Here is a 20730-nt window from a genome sequence, read left to right as displayed (position 1 = left end):
TTCTAGCCTTGTACTACACTACTACACTACGACGCTAGTGCAAATATACGACGAGGCAAACGACGACGAAAAGTGGCAATACTACAACGCGAAAGAACGAATGTTCATTAACACCTTTATTGTTGATGAATCAGAAGATCTCTAGATGCTTTTTCATGGATGCTTTAGTGTGTAATGGTTTGGTTTCGCCCCCGGGACTTGGATATGGTTAAAAGCACGCTGACGGGCGTGGCATCTCGTTGATTGCTTCCTCACATCTGGAATTGAAATTGGCTCATAGGTGTGTACTCTGCACGAACCGGTCACGGAATTCGCGGGCTATATTCCGTGGAGGGATCTCTTCTGGCAAAAACTTCTTCAGCGATGGTGTTGAAATCTTACTCTAAGTATGATCTTCATTCTTCAGAAACCACTCTGGTGCATGTGAACATAAGGGACCTATCTAGTGTAACGGGGTTTCCCTATACAGAAATTTGACAGAAGGCAGAATCTAAAGTTTAGATACGAATATGATGCTTAAATCGCGCGAGTCTGCAACGATGCGCATTTTCAGCGTCTGCGACCGCCCGTTAACGAATGATAAATTCTCATTATTTACACTTATAGTTATACGTATTGCCTTATTATTTGTCGACCTCATAAACGCTTTATCTAACAATGAAGAATCGTTTATATACTTAACTCGCGGTCCAAGCGTTTTATTTAACATTCGGTTACGGTAGACGTACTTTAATTCGAATCTCTTGCTCTCATTTTAATTACAATGACTCGCTTTATTTACCTCGAGTATAAATGTTTTTCAAAAATTTCAAAAAATTCCAAATAATTCAAATTTTGCAAATATAACACTGAATAAAGGGGATAACTACATCTTAAAACGCCACTCTGAGCTCCAAGTCGACCTTAAACTGTTGCACCATTCACGAACCCGCCTTAAATATAAGACGCCGAAATCAACGACTTAACTCGCATTAATGACATGCAAAACGTAAAAATTAGAAAAACTCGGTCGATCGCACCTTGCATTGCAATTTGTAGCAAAATGTTTTGGTAAAATTCGAACCCCTCTTCAAAAGTTATACGAGAAAATCGAAATCTTTAGTTCTATAGTTTTGTACCTTACCCACACCTAAACCAAAGTGAAGGAATTTTCAAAAATGGTCACTTTTTCGATTGAATCGTTTGGCCATTTCAAAAATACCATCATCGCCTTATGCAAAACTGCACAGTTTTGACAGTAAGGGCACTTTGGACACCTCTATAAATAATTATTGGTTCTGGTAAACATTTGATGTCGCGTTCGGAAGAGGAAGCATGAGGTTATCGGATTGAACTTTGTCGGTCATAAAAATTCAAAAGCGTATTCACAAAAGGTCTCCAAAGTGAAAGATAATAGTATATTGAAAGACAAGTGTTACAATGCGACCTATTGTAATACGACTATCTTGTGGCACGAGTGGCGACGCGAAGCGTAGCCACGAGTGTCCGCAAGATAGGAGTATTAAATAAGCATTGTAACACGCGTTTTTCATACTATTTTTTCTATTTCGGTGCTTTAATTTAATTAAAAAAATCATTATCAGAAACTATAGGGAACATTAGAACTAACATGTTTTATGTTGGGAACACTTTTTATGCCGTTAAGTTTTAGGTTGGCAGCGTAGTAAGACTGACATTTTGAAGTTCAAACATGGAAGTACCCAACGAAGTACCTACTTGTACTAACTAGTAACTGCCAACTTAAGAGATGAGTTACCAAAAAAAACGACTATAATCACTGTCTTTGTACAACTGTTTTCGGCCGAAAACAGTTGTACAAAATCATCATTGTGACACCGAAATAGAAAAAAGTATTTTTCTATGTTATCAAAGATGTACTTTATCTATGATTTTACAGAGCATGAAATAAATAAATAAATAATAATAATAATAGTATTTATCGTCCAAACAAGTAGATACTCTATAACAGGACAATATCTAAAAAAGAAATGTTACAGTAATTGCGAGCCGCTAACTATTCAAGAAAAAAATAAACAAAAAAAATCTAAAAATTCAACTCAGATACAACTAACCTCATTCAACGAATTTTAACAGTTCGTTTAAAGTAATATTAAATATATCCGTGGTGGAAGGTAATTCGTTCACTAGTGAGCACACTAAATGAACTGGTGATCTCTGTAACGCAGCAGTTCTGCATCTAAACGGGTTGAATGTTATTATTATTATTAACATTATTAATGTTATTATATCTCACAATATAATTAACTAACTAACAATATTTTGTAATTTTACGTCTTAAGACTAACGTTGATCATGAGTGACTTATCTATTCTTTCAGCAACAAGCTTTATGGGGGGTGACGGATGCGGGGTAAGGGTCCAAGCTTCATACTTCAGCGGTAATTTTGTGTCAGGATGGACAGAGAACCTGAATCGCGAAAGAAGTAGCGACAATATGATACCTAATTCCAGCATTGCAAACTTGGACGCTGTAGGTTATCATTTAATAATGTAATATGTTATCACATTTTACTTACCAATGCACATCCGTGGACCGAAACCGAAGGCCATAAATGCAAAGGAGTTGGGATTTGTATTGTTTCCGTCCGAAAATCTATCGGGATAATAGATTTCAGGGTTTGGAAAATATTCGGGATCCATATGTATAGCGTAGACTCGTATCAACACATACGTTCCCTTCTCTATAGTGACGTCGGTATCTGGAATTTTGTAATTTTCGGTGCAGACTCGCGTAGTTAACGCTATAGGCGGGTGTTTTCTAAGTGATTCTGGAATGAAAGCTGTGACGTGGTAAATGTCTCCATCTACACATACCTGTGATGCAGTTTTCTAAATATTTCATTTCAAGAACTCCCTCATAACAAAGTTCGCCGTTGAAATTTTTTCGAACTCTTCTGATTTCATCCCTAGCTTTCTCTTGGATGCTTTGATTGAGCGATAACTCAAGTAGCGTGAGCGATAATGCTCTAGCAACTGTATCAGTACCTGCGAAAAAGTAAACGAGGTATTGCCCGCAGATTTCTTCCAAACTCAACGGACGTTTACTTTCTCCGTTTGAAGTTGATCCACACTCGAGCAACAGTTGAACGAAATCCTTCTGCTTAAGGTTTCTTTTTGAACGTTGCTCTAAACGTTGTTTAACAAAGTTCATGAAGAAGTTTGTCATTTTCTTATCAAAAGTTCTCATTTTAAGTGCGGCATACAAGTCGGGAAATGTGAAAAGAAGTAACCTGTGCAATGCGTTCTTGAAGTCAGTACCATGCAATTTCTTGAGACACCTTTCGAACTCAGATTCTTCACCCATAAGCATCCTGCTTTTAACTCCGAAGACATTGTAGATGATGATATCCGAAGTGCATCGTAGTGATATGTGCGCGATATCAATAGCTTTGTTGCGATCAGCCATTTTGCATATTAAATCAGCTAATTGCTCACTGTAACTTAGGATACCGTCGAACATTCGCTTTAATTTTCCTGTCGTAAATGTAGCTGACACCTTTGGTCTTAAAAATTTCCATCGATCTCCCTTTTGGTTAAATAGGTGGGTGCTCAGGGGGTCACCCTTTTCGTCCAGATGTCCGATGTGATCAGTGAAATGGTTAAAATCGTGAATACCAATCGCTTTTATTAAATCCAGATCGATTGGCACAAAGACTGGTTTCATAAGAAAGTAGTATCCGGCGTATTTCTTACCTTTGGCTTTAAAATGGTCATAAGTCCGTTTTAAATTGAGCAACATGGGTTCCTTGAGTAACCAGATGTTTTGCGTGTTTCCTATTAGTGGTGTCGTATGCAGAGTTTCGACTCCCCGTTTAGCCCAGTACGTATGGTAGGAATTGATCCAAAATACAATTAGCGTAATGAGAGCCAAAGCTACAGATATAATTCCTAACAAGGTATCCATTGAATGGTAAAGTTTCTACACTGAATATCACCTTCTGCCTGCACTAATTTATTGTAGGTACGCAACTGCGTATCTATTTGGTTCTGTGCAAAGTCTAAAGTGATTGAAAACTGAAATAAACTATTTTATAAATGATAAGAGTATCGTGGAATGTAGAATAATTAGTGAGCATTTAACGTACTAAAAAATGGGTACTCACACGAAAAGGTATCTGCGTCGAGATCTGCGTGCTACACGGGAGAGGTGGATAACTAGGACCGACCTGGTGATGCTCCAAAAAGGGAAGAAAATTTAAGAGATCCGTTTAATATTAGTCCACTAATCGACCGAATGTTTGAAGTGATATTTAAAATAAGATGTGTCTGTTGTCTAAACAAGAAATCCTAATAGGTACTATTCTAAGTGGGATGCAGCAAACTTTTTGATAAATATGCATCGGAAACCTTTGATACTTGACCATGTTTTATCAATAAGGAACCGAAATCAAAGATAAAGGAGACACAACACTTCCCTAAAAGTTTCTCTAAAAGTTTTCTTTAAAAGACATTCATTCCTTTTCTTTATTGACAGTAGTTCAAAGCGTCAGCGCAGTGAGTATGAATTTTGATGTCTTAATGCCTTAATATGAGTAATGAGTTCCTCATATAATAAGTTGCTCTTTACACTACAGTTGACCGCAATGCATACATAATGGTTCCTCTGAATTCTGGATTACGATACTACCTCCCTGACTAGACTCGTTCGACTCCTCAAAGTCACTCAAACAAAATACTATTTTCTATTTTGTATTTTAAATAGATTTCTCAAGGTATTTTCTATATTATATTTGAACCTATGTAAAAAAAACTAATTTTGTATCATCAATTTTGTATCGTTCTATGGTTTTAGTGATATCTTTTTTGATATTTGTTAACTTCCCTTAAGTAGTGGGTGGGATTTCAACCAATGCTGCTCAAAGTTATTAGTGTAGATATATCGTCTGCATGCTGTGATCAAATTCAGCTTGTGGACCTAAACGTCTAATTAGTCCTAATGTCTCTAACATTTGTTGCATTCCATTAGAACATTCTGAAAGCAGTAGGCAGTAGAAGAAATCTGTTTCTCTGTTTTGCGTTTATAATGACAGTATTCCGATATCAAAAATAGTGCTGGAATGAGTTTCATTCCAACACTATTTTTGGTAACTATTTTCCACAACTGACAGATTTTTAAGAACATTTCGTATTCAGTGGTTGGCATGCTCGTCTAAATCATCCAGGCTGATCATGTACGCGAATGTTCAATTCAAAGTTCTGCCTGGATGATTTAGACGTTAATACTTATCTCAACGGTTTATTAAAATGTGGACTACTTTCACTTATTGTTATAACATTATGTTACAGTTATTAACGATACGGGTAATTGAAATCATTAGGTATTGAAAATTCAGTGTAGGTACTTAGAGAAATCCACATTTAATACAAATGAGGTTTTATAACCTAACAAAATTACAAAACTAATCTTTGTCACTAAATGTACAATTATTATAAACTTTTAGAATAATTGTGGAATTATTGCTTGGTAGCAAATTATGAACAGTCTCTTCTGCTAACTGTCTAAGCTCTGGAGGAGTGGAAGGAAGAATTTCTTCGCACATTATTCACTTTTTATTGGAAAAACTAAAATATACTGCACAAATTCGTATTTGACGCGCTTATTAAATTGAATTTTTTCAAAATGTAGCGTAGCCTACTTAATTTCTTTATTGAAATATTTATTACAGAAAATGTCAGAATTGTTAATTTTTTTAATACAATTAAAATGCTCAACAGAGAAAATAGTATAAAGCATATGTTGCAGAAGGCTTTTCTAGCACTCGTTCAAACTTGAACTCGTGCTAGAATATAGCGCCTTCTGCAACTTATGCTTTAATATACTATTCTGTTTTTGATTCTTGGCACAATAGCAATTGTTTCATGATAGTGTTCTTAAATCAAAGCAACCTATAATTAAAAATGTAAACGACTACCTACTGTGTTAGGTTTCACTGTCTAAACAGCCGATTTTTATGACGGGCCTGTCTCGCTTGCGTTATAAAAAGGCATATTTTGTCAAGGTGTATAATTGTTCTTAAAAAAATGTCAAAATTCTCGTGTTTGTACCTTTTCTTGAATGAGAAAAGTAGCTGTCATCCGTCGATGTTTATCTACTTTTAACTGGGAGGTGCAGCTGATGTGAAATTTTGGTAACAAATTGTTCCTTTACGAAAAAATGTGGTCGCCCCTTCAATAAAGTAGCAGTGAATAAGCACTGACGTATCATGTAAATGGTGGGGATGAAGATAATGGACATATTATTTTACAAACTCTCATTGATTAAGCATGATCAGGTATCAATGGTTTCCGATCGATTAAATTTTTTTACCTTTTAGGAAAATCACATCTTTTAATTATTAATTTCTCCTTTATAGAGCAGCCTTGGTTATAAACTATTGGAAACGGTTAGTTTCATAAAAACAAAAGATTTTATATAGAATAATGTCTTGATAATGTTGAACTACTTGTCGAAGAACACAAATGTGAGCATTCATTTTTTATATAGTTATCTAAGTTAAATGCTCACTAATTATTCTATATCAGGCGCGGATTTAAAGGGGGGCGCAGGGGGCGACCGTCCCCCCTAGACACTCCTAGACAGTGGTAGATACTATATTGAGTAGCATTTTTTCCTACGAATAAAACGATGTACGGCACACAAAAGAAAACAAAAGTTGGAAACCGTTGGTTTTAGCCTCGGTTTCAGCAAGATGGTGTATCTTCGCACAATGCCCTAATCGTATAAGGAAACCTATATTGGCCAAATTTCGTGGAAAGTAGAAAACATCGCAACTTTGTCATTTAGCCTTTTTCTGGTTTGTTCTTTTCTTAGTTTATAAAGATTTAGCTATTTGTTCAATATATTATGTATTATGCCAAAAATGTTCTATTTTTAAACGTATAATAAATGTTTTTTTTAATATATTAACTTTAAAAATTGTATGTGCCCCTCCCTAGACCAATTCCTAAATCCGCTACTGGTCTATATTCCATGATACTCTTATCATTTAAAAAATAGTTATCATTTTAGACTTTGCACAGAACCATACAAACGCAAAATGAGATGGTGTGCATGCAGAAGGTGATCGTTCAGTGTATAAAGTTTACCACTCAAATGGATGCCTTGTTGGGTATTATATCTGCAGCTTTGGCTTTTATTACGTTAATTGTATTTTGGGTCAATTCATACCATACGTATTGGGCAAAACGGGGAGTCGAGACGCTGCGTACGACGCCACTAATAGGAAACACGCAAAACATCTGGCGACTAAAGGAACCCATGGTGATCAATTTCAAACGGACTTATGACCACTTTAAAGCCAAAGGCAAAAAATACGCCGGATACTACTTTTTTATGAGACCAGTGTTTGTGCCAATCGATCTGGATTTAATTAAAACGATTGGCATTCACGATTTTAACCATTTCACCGATCACATCGGTTGTCTGGACGAAAAGGGTGACCCCTTGAGCACCCACCTATTTAACCAAAAAGGAGATCGATGGAAATTTTTAAGACCAAAGGTGTCAGCTACATTTACGTCGGGAAAATTAAAGGGAATGTTCGACGGTATGTTACGTTACAGCGAGCAATTAGCTGATTTAATTTGCAAAATGGCTGATCGCACCAAAGCTATTGATATTGAGCACATATCACTACTATACACCTCCGATATCATCATCTACAATATCTTCGGAGTTAAAAGCAGAATGATTATGGGTGAAGAATTTGAGTTCGAAAGGTGTCTCAAGAAATTGCATGGTGCGGATTTCAGAAACGCATTGCACAAGCTACTTCTTTTAACATGTCCCGACTTGTATGCCGCACTTAAAATGAGAACTTTTGATAAGAGAATGACAAACTTCTTCATGAATTTTGTTAAACAACGTTTAGAGCAACGTTCAAAAAGTAATGTTAAGAAGAAGGATTTTGTTCAACTGTTGCTCGAGTGTGGCTCAACTTCAAACGGAGAAAGCGAACGTCCGTTGAGTTTGGAAGAAATCTGCGGGCAATACCTTGTTTACTTTTTTGCAGGTACCGATACAATTTCTAGAGCAATATCGCTCACACTATTTGAGTTATCGGTTAATCAGGACATTCAAGAGAAGGCTAGAGATGAAATCAAAAGCGTTCGAAACAAATTTAACGGAGAGTTTTGTTATGAGGGAGTTCTTGAAATGAAATATTTAGCAAACTGCATCACAGGTATGGTATGTGGAGATGGACACACTTGCCACGTCACAGCTTTCCTTCCAGAATCACTTAGAAAACACCCGCCTGTAGCGTTAACCACGCGAGTCTGCACCAAAAAGTACAAAGTGCCAGATACCGACGTTACTATAGAGAAGGGAACGTATGTTTGGATTCCAATCCACGCTATGCATATGGATCCCGAATATTTTCCAAGTCCTGAAATCTACGATCCTGATAGATTTACGGACGGAACCAAAACAAATCCCAACCCCTTTGCATTTATGCCCTTCGGTTTCGGTCCACGGATGTGCATTGGCAAGTACCATGTGGTAACATATTACATTACTAGATGATAACCTACGCAGGGTCCAAGTTTGCAATGTTGGAAGTAAGCATCGTATTGTCGCTTCTCCTTTCGCGATTCAGATTCTCTGTCCATCCTGATACGAAAATACCGCTGAAGTATGAAGCTTGGGCCCTTTCGCGACATCCGTCACCCCCCATAAAGCTACTTGCTGAGAGAATAGATAAGTCATGATCAACGTTCCTCTTACACGTAGAGCTACAACATAATGGGAGCGAATTTTATTCAATGTGTATAATTCATGTCTGTGATAACATAAAGGAATACTTGTACTATAACAAAAGTGCTTGTCGAAGAACTGGCCTCCAAAGTAATCGTTTAGGAAATAAAAATCCTTAGAATTTGACCGAGAAGTGCGCGCTCATTTCTGTTGATTGCTTTCACTTGGGAGACCTTTTGTGAGTATAGGCTTTTGAATGTTAACGACCCACAGAGTTCAATCCGATAACTTCATGCCTCCTCTTCCGAACGCCATGTCAAATGTTCAAATACTGCAATACTTTTGGTTAAATAAGTGGATGCTGAGGGGGTCATCCTGTTCGTTGATTTGATCGGTGAAATGATTAAAATCCTGAATACCAATCGCCTCGATTACCTATTTCGAGATCGATTGGCACGAAGGAAATAATATCTGGCATACCATTTACCTTTGGTTTTGTCTTTTTTAAGTAGATGTCTATTGGTTCCTTTAGCAGGCAGATTTCTTACGTGTTTCCAGGTATAGTGGCGACGTAGGCAGTGTATCGGTACCCTTTTTCCTTCAATATGTAATAAGAGTCATCCATTTGAAAGTAAAAGTTCTTTCAACACTGCTGTAATCATTTGTGACAAAATAACATTGCATAACCTATTTAGGTTTACGGTTCAGTGCCGGGTCTGTATATATAAATTTAAATATCTTTAAAACGGAGTATCGTGGGTTGTAGGATAAATTGGCGATTGTATAGTATAGATAAGAAAAAATTACGCAGTAGAATCATCACCAAACTGACGAATGTAGTTTCAACTTAAAAATATGACCTCAGAAATCTATGGCTTTGTGGTAAAGGGTAATTTGAGGTTTTTACGATTAAACGTAAGGTATCTAGGCGTTACTGGCTTTGTTTTAAAACACCTTGATCAGTAGGAAGAAATTGTGTTTAATCTCTGCATAGCGAGCATAGGAAGGTTTTGTAGACCAAGTGCTTTACCTCGTGCGTTACTTACCTACACCATACACGTCAGTGCAAAGCTTAAGATCTAAGTTCTGAGACCTCCTAGACGATGAGATTTTTGTATTTTAAGACTGAGGGTCATTATCCAGTACTGGTTTCTATTACAAGATTGCTAGATTTATTTCAGATGCAGAGTCTAGATAAGAGACGAAAAATCATTCAATTAACTTAATTCATGGTTCCGTTAACGACATCAATTTACTGAGTCAAGTTAATTTTTTAGTACCAACTTATTTCAATCGTAGTAAATTTCTATTTCATATTCCTCACTCACACACAAATATGATGTTTCATTCGCCATTAATTGCCATGTTACGCCTCTATAACAATGTTTCGTTGCATATCGACATATTTCTTGCTTCTCAATCTTCTTTTCTCAATGTGTATTGATACTGTGTAGTTTTTATGAATTCATTGCCCATTATTATAGTTTTTTTTAAATAGTTTTTCTTTTATAATTTTTTATTTTTTTAAGTTTAAATTATAAATTATATCATCTATAAATTATAAATAAGTTACGTTAAATAATGTCATTAATCAATTTTTTAGGTTCCATCACCTGCATTATGATTTCCATTACAATTATTAGTATCGATTTTATAATTTAGGTTTAGTTCTCTTTATTTCTGTCTATCCATATGGTCCTTGCATATTGATAACGTATGTAAAAAATTGCGAAATTGTTGCTACTCGCTAAATGCTTTAAAAAATCTTTGCACTAGATCTACGCTTCTCACCCTGTATCATTCGAACTTTCACTCGCACATTAAATACAATATAATAAACTGGGGTGGTAGTGCTCAAGTACAACGCGTGCTGATACTACAAAAACGGGCGATTAGAACCATCTGCAATCTACCCTTCAGAACTTCCTGCCGATCATATTTTAAAGAATTTATTTGTTACTCAGTTGTAAACGTTGATTAACAAGACAAAACGCAAACGGGTAAACGTCATGTTTAAACGCTACAGACTTGTAAAACTGACAGCAGACCTGTAAAAATTTTACAAGTTAGTAATCTAGTAATTTCATTGGCCAGAATTAATGCGAAGTCTCTGTTACATGGATCACATGATATTTTAGACATTTCTTCAAGATCAATTTAAGAACTAATTATTTACGTTTACAAATGAGTAACAAATAAAATATTGTACATTATACGCCAGGTAATAGTTTTTACTGGCTCTAGGAGATGACAGGCTCGCCTGACGGCTCGCCAGTCAACTTCTCCTATCGCCAGTAAAAACTCACTTACCTGGCTAATAATGTAAAATACTATAAATATATTAACAGTTGTAGACACGTACATTTTGGAAATATGCTGCTTCGGGTATAAAAATAAGACTCGCTGTATTCAACCTGTACATAATTATAGCACCCGACATAAAACTAATCTAAACCCTGGTAAACACAGGACAGCATTATTCCAGAATAATTTAATTTATCAATGCTGCAAAATTTTTAATGTACTACCAGACGCAATTAAAAATATCCCTACCTTTAGACAGTTTAGGTTAAAACTCAAACAGTTTTTACTACAATATACATTTTATTGCATCTCGTTATCGAAATAAAAAGAAAACGCTTTCCGTAGTTATATTGGCATGTTAGTATATCTGTAGATAATTTTATTTTTATTTATATTGTTTCATTATATTTATATTTACATTATGTTATATTGGTAATTTGTCAATCTTGTTAGGTGTTATTCTTTTCTATGTAATTTCTGCTGTTACAATTTATGACAAATATTGCATACATACGGAATGTAGGTACTGGCAATATAAAATATACAAATACAAATATCTGTTTTGTGAATGTATATATTTGCAAGTGAACTGCTTCGTTGTAATTGGGAAATTCCTGTAATGAAGCATGGAAATAAATAATAATAATCATCATCAATGTTAAAATTCGGCTTGCACCTTTGCGATAATAGTTTTATAGTCAAATGACTATAGTAGCCTACATGGAATTTGGAATACCTTAGGGAGTAAAGGGTAAGAGTAGGATCTTTCAAGTTATACGTCACTTCAGATTTGAGGCTCGATCTTGAGAAGGATGCAATGACTCAAAAGCCTTTTTAAAAAAAAGTAATTTATATAATAGGAAATAATTTGTTATTGATTTCGAGTGAACCCTTGTGTATTACGTCAAATAAATTTAAAAACATTACGAAATTTTACTTACTTACGTGACTATCTCTTACGAAACATGTACTAATCGTATCAAAAAGACTAAACAATGATTAACAAAATAAAAATGGTTATTTATACAAAAAACATTAAAATTAACAAAGTTAGATTTTACCTATCGAGCTTTCAGTAAAAATGCCTATATTCGACACATCGATAGATGTTTAGAAATGGAAAATTAAAGCATTTTATTGTTGGGAATTTGAAAAAAACTTTCTACATCACTGTGTCCATGTGAAATGTACAAAGTTTCACTCAGGGATCTTCACAATTTAAGGAAAAAGGCAAATATGAACTGTCGGTTTGTTGATTTACTCATTCTCGAAATCAGTTCCCCTCACACGGCACGTTTATTATAATATGCCAGTAAGAATGAAAGGTTGCTTTCATCGTCAGAGCAGTTGGGTGTTGTGATAATGATGGCCGCGATGATCAAATAATGTCGTTGGGCACAGTATCATTGCAGGACCACCAGTCGCCAATCCGAAAACACAGCCTTATCATAAGCACTTCCACTTACAAGTGCCCTTCTTCTTGCTTATTGCAATAGTACAGGACACGCAAATGACGAATTCCACAAAAGAAAAATGGTCCGAAACAAACTTTCCTAGATGTGTAGGACGTTTAAATGGTATGAACAATCAAAGTAATTATCTATATCAATGTGCATAGAGTATTTACTCTATGCAATATGGAAACGTATGTGAACTTTTTTATAGTAATTTCGTAGTGCTATGAGAATCCATATTCGGTTAGCAGTTGTCTGAGCAGGATTGTAATGGAAGAACAGGGGTACCATGTGATATCCATCTGAACTTCTCCCTGAGATCGTATTTATCTACAATAGTGACAATGCTACGGGTACTAACAGTTGAGGTTGATCATCGCTTATCTACTCTCTCTGCAGTAAGCATTATCGAGGGCAATGGAACGGGGGTAATAGCCCAAGCCGCATATTGTAGCGGCAATTTCGTCTTAGGATGGATGGAGAATCTAAACTGCGAAAGGAGAACGGACAGTATAACGCTTGCCTCCATCATTCCAAACCTTTGCCCTGTAAGTCAATCTCTAATCATATGCAAAATTGACGAATCTTACATACCTATGCACATCCTAGGACCAAATCCTACGGGCATAAATGCAAAGGAATCTCGATAATTCTCGCTGTCTTTCGAGAACCTATCCGGATCGTAAGTGCATGGGCTCGGAAAGTACTCTGGGTCCATGTGTATTGCGTGGATTGGTATCATAACGTACGTTCCCTTCTCGATTGTGACGTCAGTATTCGCAATTGTGTATTCCTTGGTACAGACGCGGGTAGCTAGAGATGCCGGTGCGTACTTTCTAAGCGTTTCTGGAATGCAACCTGTGACAAGGCAAGTGTGTCCATTTACGTACCTGCGATGCAGTTGGATAAATAGCTTAATCCAAGCGTGGACTCGTAACAGAAATTGTTCCGAATGGTCTTGATTTCGTTTCTAGCTTTTTCTTGGATGTCTTGATTTAGTGCCAACTCAAATAAGGTGAAATATACTGTCATAGCAACTGTTTCTACACCTCCTAGAAAATAAAGGAGGTATTGTGCACCAATTTCTTCCAAACTCAATGGACGTTCATCCCCTTCGTTTGATCCACACTCGAGCAACAGTTGAACAAAATCTTTCCGCTTTAGCTTACTTGTTGAACGTTGCTCCAAATGTTGTTTAACAAAATTCATAAAGAACTCGGTCAGTTGCTTATCAAAGGTTCTCATTTTAAGCGCGACAAACAATTCGGGATACGTGAAAAGCAACAACTTGCATATCGCATCCTTGAAATTCGAACCAAACAATTTTTTGATACACATTTCAAACTCGACCTCACCGCCCATAAGTATCCTGCTTTTAATTCCAAAGAGACTAGAGACAAGAATATCGGCAGTACACCGCAAAGTTATATGCTCAATATCAATGGCTTCGTCCCCATCGGCCTTTTTGCCCACCAAGTCCGCGAATTGTTTGCTGTAACTTAGCATACCGTCGAACATTCCCTTTAATTTTCCAGAGGTGAACATGGCAGATAATTTTGGCCTTAGAAATTTCCACCGATCTCCTTTTTGGTTAAATAAATGGGCGCTCATGGGGTCACCTTTTTCGTCAATGCGCCCGATGTGATCGGTGAAATGATTAAAATCCTCAATAACAATCGTCTTGATTAAATCGAGATCGATTGGCACAAAGACTGGTTTTAGCAGAAGATAATATCCGGCATATCTTTTACCTTTAGCTTTGAAATGGTCGTATGTCTTTTTCAAATTCACCCCTAGGGATTCCTTTAGCAGCCAGACGTTTTGGGTGTTTCCTATTAGTGGCACCGTAGGTAGTGCATCGACACCCCGTTTAGTCCAGTATGTATGATATGAATTTATCCAAAACACAACTAGCATAATGAATATCAAAACTAAAACTATAAGAACTACCCCGAGATATCCCTCCATTTGAAAGCAAATTTTTTCTTTACACTGGGATGGTCACAATAACAGTTGCGTACACAGTGTACGGTTCAGTGCAAAGTTAACAGATAAATCTAGATAATTATAAATAGGGAAAAAATATGTTGAAACAATGAGGTTGTTGACTGTTAATTAAATTGACTAATGTCTAACTTGGAGAGCGGTTGAATCTCTTTGTTTGCACAGTCCAATGTTGAGATTATAGGTATCGAGACTTGGTACGATTCGTGTCGAAAATACAATACCACCATTGTAACCGAAAACAGTCTTACAACCTTCTTTGCTAGTTTGTGTAGCTTTGCTTTGGAATTTAGAAACCTACTTGCGGAAAGTTCATGTTCTAAGTGCTGGTTATCTATATTTCTAAAATGGTGAAGTAGCCCTCTTTCCTTTCTCCGACTTTGACATGCACCATTTTTTTTAGATCCTAAAAATGTTTCTAAATGAAGAAACGATAACTACTTTACTAGGTGCAAAGGATTAAATATGGGCAAATCAAATCTAGGAGAGCCAATAGGAAAGAACTGCAGTACATATAAGTACTCATGTTTTATTAGCAGTTTCTTGCTTTCAATAATAATGTATAATGAACGAATACGAAGTAGAAACAGAGTGACTAGTTTATTGTGTAAAATTATTGTGAAGTGAATCCTTACACGAGTATAGGGTCCATCGAGGTTTTGAAATTACTTTTGTACCCATATCTATAGTGACAATGTTTTCGGAATAGCCAATATCCTCTCGTCTACAACAGAAATGGAGCCTTGTCTTTATAATGCATCGTGCTGAAAGGAACGACGCTTTCGAAACCATTTTGTTCGCATAGTCACATTTCAATACTTTTACGATTATGGTGAATAACTAGAGACCTCCCTTGTTGTTCGACGTTATGTCATGTCGGCGTGCGTCAGATATGATGTTCTTTTGAGTGTTATTATTTTATGAAAAATAAATGTGTGTTCTTTGCAGATGACAATGTAACACTTGCATATAAAAACCATTAATTTTAATTTGAAAAGACTGCAACACTTACTCCTTACTAACGTGCGGGTGGTAAAATTAAAGTAACTTACAGATATCACTGGAATCCGTCCCTTCCTTCCCTTGAAAAGTCTCCCCCCCCCCCTGAAAAATTGGAAACTTGATCGCTTTTGAGGTGATACAGTTAGACCTTTGAGACACACTGGATATATGATATCTAGATTAATGTTATTGATGTAATCACATTATAAACAGTTTTTAAATTTATTCTTGCGTCAATGCAAAGAAAAAGTAATCAAAGAATACATTGCTATTTAAAAAAATTCAATTACTTCGCTTCGCCCTCATTAATCAAACTGCAAATTCATGAAAAAAAGTATCACTTTCAAAACTAGTTATACAAATAACTATTGTTACAGTACCTTAACTTTTATGTTCCCCGTTTTGGTTATCGTATTAATGATACATTTTACATACCTTATTGTAAATCTTGTAATTTTGAAGAATTCGCATTGTTATAGAATGCGTAAGTATTGTATCATGTTTTCTAAAACTATATTTTCTATTTATCTACGGTTCAATTTTTAGATTTTTATTGTTAGTAATTATATTATAGTTAAAATACTTTTTTGTCTTGGTTATATGATGTAGGTAAGTATTTTTAATTTTATTGTTATTCTACTTATATATTTAAATTTTTCTTTTTTGTTACTATACATGCTTGGGTATTTGTCATATGGATTTTGTCCGTTAATTGGATACTTATCTGTTGGGCAAAATATACATTATTATTATACAAGAAATCTCACCCCCCTCTTAAAAAATCCAAGATGACGCCCATCTAGGCAAACCATTGGGAGCGTATCACACATCAGCTATCACTTCAACCCAGGGAACAAACGAGGCCACAACCCCTATCGCACCCATCAGGATGAGGGGCAGAAAAAACCCTATCCGAAATATGGACAGGTACCGGGACGTTCCCTCATCCACAAGGGGGAGGATGTAACAACCCTTTCCCTCTCGCGTCCGTACGAAGCCACTCGTCAGATGACGACACCTTAAAACCACTCAAATTATAAGGTTAACCGAAAACCACAAACTGCAAGAAGAAAAAGGAGCTAACCTTTCTCAACCAACCGCATTTTCAAGTAAGATCGTTTGTGATGAGAGGGTTATAACGTCTTATGTTGCTAACGCGACTATCTTTTTTTAATACCGCGTTATTTATAAAACTTTTTTTTTCTGTTAATATTTTAGTGTAGATATGTGGTATTAGTGTATGCATATAAAGTTAGTTAGCCCCCCAGTGTATCTGCCGTACATAATCCCGCAACAACTTTACAATCAAAATTTTATTATGCATCTTGTCTGAATAGATAATAATCATATGCATCCATTTGAATCCAAAACATCCTGATGATCATTTGTGACAGCAGTACGGGAATATTTCATACCAATTTTCATTAACGGTTCAGCGCAAAGTTGATAACCTTAAATAACTTTATCAACGACAAAACTAAATAACGTGATTAAATTACGTGTCGTTGTTACAGGATAAATTGGCGGATGAGACAATAATTATTTTGAAGCAAAGTATATGAAGTCAAAATCCTTGGTTTTCAACTACAGAATAGCCACAAAGCCTTTTCCGCGTTGAGGAATAATCAAATTTTCAATGCTAGGGTTACCGGCGCATGAAGAGCAGAATCACTTATCTGCCCGTCTGTCCGATGGCTGGAAGTGCGCGAATATTACAAAAAAAAGAATTAAAACAAATCTAGCCGAGGAAAATGTACAGTATGACCACAACGATCCAGGCATAATTTACTTGATTGTTCTGTAATTTAATTTCCTGTAGTTCGACCTCACGAATTTTCTGAAAAAACTACGTGCCTGGTGCCGCATATTGAAAACCTTTTATAAGTACATACGTAAAATTATACCAAATCAATAAATCCTTATCTTTTGTGTATACCTATACCTTAAAATTTCAATGGTGTATATTTACCAACGAATTAATGTTCCCTGAATGGCAATTAATAACAAAGTACAGCTCAAACGCAAGTGTCCCATTGTACAGTTTCTAAACCGTTTAGGTACATATTTTAGGTCTCATCAAAAATTTATACAAAAAAAGCTTCCATACTTTCCTGGTTGATAAACAAAGATATTAAGGTTAAATGTTATAACGGAGTTCATACATCCCAAGAACGCGTTATATGCCAGAAACTTAATTAAATGGCTACTAATTTAGTAGCTACCGAAATGTTTATTGGTAGGTAATAATAATGGTTGTAAGTGAACAACACTAATTGCAGGTTTAATAAATTATCATTATGACACATTTATAAGATATTAGAAAGTATTTACAGTTATTGTTTAGAGATTGTTTACTTTCAAAATTCGTGTTTTCAATATAAACGCACGTGATTGTATCATGGTAATTGTTAATATACACACAATAACTGTTGTTTAATTAACCTTGATAAAGAAGTTTATTAGAAAAAAATTGAAAGTGCGAACATAATAATAATTTAGAACCGTCTTCATGAGACCGTGTCATTTAAATGTAATAAAGCTTTAGAATAAATAAACCCTTTTTAGAATCGAATGAACCCCGAAATTTAAGTTCCAGTAGGATTCTTTACGGTATGTTTTGAGTATATTACCTAATCAAAGTTTCGTGGTGCCTTTCAAATTGTAATCTTCGCGTGTGTCTGAGCATGGCACAATCTTATTTTTTTTTGTTTATTAACGGAAACAAGGAATTATACAACATTCATTAAATTAAATTAGTGCAATCTTTAAAATTGCCCAATTTTTATGAAAACAAAAATGAAATACATCCTATGTTTGTCTAATTATGTTGTAACTAGCAGGGAAAATGTAAAAAAAAGAAAATAACTAAAATTCTAACAATTGGTCATGTAAGGGTAGAAAGGAAAAATTCTACAGACAATTTTACACCTAATATGTTGTGTTCGGTAATTTATGAGGTTGGTCGAAAATTTAATCGGATTTGAATAGTAAGGGAAGAGTCTCAGACCAAAATCATCGTTAAAAATTAGTTTCTTCAAACCACAGATGGCATCCTTTGTGATGAAGTCTTCCCCAAAAAATTTAAATTGCATCAATATGAAATTATTGCGTCTCATAAGATGACAAGATTTTCAAATGGGACTATCAGCACTTTAGGGAAAACGTTAAGTATTCTTAAATTGTTTATAAAAATTTTACTAGAAGGTTACTTTAAAGGTAACACCCTGTATATTTTTCTGTCATCTATTAGTTTTTGATATTGTGGTCTTTAGATCAGATTTAGATTTGTTTATGGGGTTACGTAAAACATATAGTATATGCCACAAAACCAACGATAAAGTAGGACATGATTAATATGGAGTCATATTATCAAATGTTTTGGAAAATATAATTAAAAAATTAAAAAAAAACTAGTTGAAGGAGGAGATAAAAGATGACAGAAAAATTCGTTCCATTTAAAAAAGTGTAATTTTTCGATTTCGATTTTGTATAGTTAACCGTAACTTCATAAATAGCGTTATTGAAATTGGAATTAAATCGCAGGTTCAATGCACAGTATGTAAATGCTTACCTATCAAGGCAACCTTAGTCAGTAACATGCGATTAATCGTCACAAACCGTGAAATCAAAATTATACGTTACTCAACAGAAATAAGAATCAAATGGTACCACTAACAGGTTAACGCGATACGTTTCAAAATTCCTACCCATTCAACCTTTAATTTTTCACTTTTTGCCTACATTCATCTAAACCTTTGGTCCAAATAGACGAAAACTCGTTTCTGCCACGTTTTTATAACATTCGTCGGTATCTAATTACCGAGTTCATCTCTAAACCTCTAAAAATGTGGTCGTCGTTCTTTTGACACACTTTTCTGTTTACGTGAAAATTTACGAAAGTAAACAAATGATTAAAAGCCGCAGATGGGAAATTTGCGTGTTTTTAAAGTGTTACATCATGTTTCTCAATTATGTCATCTAAATTTGTACCGTACCGCAACCAAAATGTGTCAATTTTCATTGATGAAGGCACTGAAACCGTTTTAAACCTCATACCATTTCTTCTAATGAATGATTTTGTTGCCTCATTCATAATAGAATTATATGGGCAATTAATGCATAAGGATGGTGTTATTATGTACCATTATGTTTTGATCATAATCTGCCTACTGAATGAGATTGATATAATGATAACAATTAATCTACCACAGTTATAAGAAAACGAAAACTCTTGTGTTACGTATTTATTGAGTGTTTTAGATTACCTATAGATAGGTGCTCACATACAGGCAAAATTGATATTATACGAGTACATTGTGATGTCTTGCAAAAATAATTGGAAAAGGATGTAAATATAATATGCCTTTGAGTTAGTCTAAAGACCGCGACTGAATCTAAATGGCAAATATTTGAGAATGGGGCCTTGAGGTGACTAATTTTTTAAGACGCGTTTTGCGAGTAGCTGGCACCCACAAACAGTTTCTATTTAATTAGCAAACTATAACTGGAGAAATCAATTCCGCACTTGTAAATGAGTAAGCAATTAATATACTGTCGTTTAGCATTTATTTAAGGCAGTTTACTCTTTTTTTAAATAAGATCATTTAATTTTAAACTTGCAGTTTAGTAAGCAATTAATATAGAGAGTGGTTTAGCGTTAATCCACAGACGCAATTAATGTATGTAAGGCACTTTACTCCTACGAGTAGCTGGCACCCTAGGCATTGTCAATTTCATTAACAAGTTATAAATGGAGCAATTAATGTATTTATCGTACCTCTAAACCTTAATACATAATATATCACCGCAATTAAATTAAATCATATAAAGTTTATTATTAAACAAATAAGCCAATAAGTTAATAAAAAAAATGTACATTCTCGTTTGTAATTTATCTGGAATCTCGCTTAATACACTTTACCCATTTTGTGGGGGTTCCAGCTTAATGTTAAGCTAGCACCCCAATTTCGTTAACAATTATGCTAAATGAGCGGTGCAATATATTCCTCATCACAACAATAGTGCCATTTAACAAAATTCGATGGTGGGAGTGCTAAGTTAACGGACATTAAGGGAAGGAAGAAAAATTGGATTGACCTATGTATCAATAGTTATTTGTACAACTAGTTTTAAAAGTGCCCTCATTAATCAAACTGCAAATTCATGAAAAAAAGACACTTTCAACACGTGTTGTACACGAATTTCTTTCATAGTGATCCATAATAACCCATAATTGAAAAATTTTATTGAC

At 35.1% G+C, this 20730-nt stretch overlaps 4 protein-coding genes across 6 annotated transcripts in view; 2 read left to right on the top strand and 2 right to left on the bottom strand.

Annotated features, from left to right (window-relative positions):
- LOC116175514 (clarin-3) overlaps positions 1-20730 on the top strand; it is a 37922-nt gene that overhangs the window by 13208 nt on the left and 3984 nt on the right. The gene's annotated exons all lie outside the window — the stretch shown is intronic.
- On the bottom strand, positions 2001-4334 carry LOC116175510 (probable cytochrome P450 6a20). Of its 2 annotated transcripts, none has more exons than XM_031493670.1 (3): positions 2835-4334; positions 2537-2788; positions 2001-2488 (listed from the first exon to the last, which is right to left on the bottom strand). In XM_031493670.1, exons 1-3 carry the CDS (start codon positions 3922-3924, stop codon positions 2289-2291), a joined length of 1542 nt encoding a protein of 513 aa, XP_031349530.1. In that variant the 5' UTR covers positions 3925-4334; the 3' UTR covers positions 2001-2288. The 2 variants fall into 2 exon arrangements, with proteins under 2 accessions (XP_031349530.1, XP_031349531.1); XM_031493671.1 differs by having other exon boundaries at positions 2001-2427.
- LOC116175509 (probable cytochrome P450 6a17) lies at positions 6880-10184 on the top strand. Of its 2 annotated transcripts, XM_031493669.1 has the most exons (4): positions 6880-7978; positions 8033-8203; positions 8255-8506; positions 8557-10184. In XM_031493669.1, exons 1-4 carry the CDS (start codon positions 7063-7065, stop codon positions 8727-8729), a joined length of 1512 nt encoding a protein of 503 aa, XP_031349529.1. In that variant the 5' UTR covers positions 6880-7062; the 3' UTR covers positions 8730-10184. The 2 variants fall into 2 exon arrangements, with proteins under 2 accessions (XP_031349529.1, XP_031349528.1); XM_031493668.1 differs by having other exon boundaries at positions 6881-8203.
- LOC116175513 (probable cytochrome P450 6a13) lies at positions 11483-14523 on the bottom strand. Its single transcript, XM_031493673.1, has 3 exons — positions 13364-14523; positions 13068-13319; positions 11483-13019 (listed from the first exon to the last, which is right to left on the bottom strand). The coding sequence occupies exons 1-3, from the start codon at positions 14439-14441 to the stop codon at positions 12847-12849; spliced, it is 1503 nt and encodes a 500-aa protein (XP_031349533.1). The 5' UTR covers positions 14442-14523; the 3' UTR covers positions 11483-12846.

This window comes from Photinus pyralis, unplaced genomic scaffold, assembly GCF_008802855.1.
Source record: "Photinus pyralis isolate 1611_PpyrPB1 unplaced genomic scaffold, Ppyr1.3 Ppyr1.4_LG7, whole genome shotgun sequence".
Taxonomy (NCBI): domain Eukaryota; kingdom Metazoa; phylum Arthropoda; class Insecta; order Coleoptera; family Lampyridae; genus Photinus; species Photinus pyralis.
This window is presented reverse-complemented; position numbering and strand designations above follow the sequence as displayed.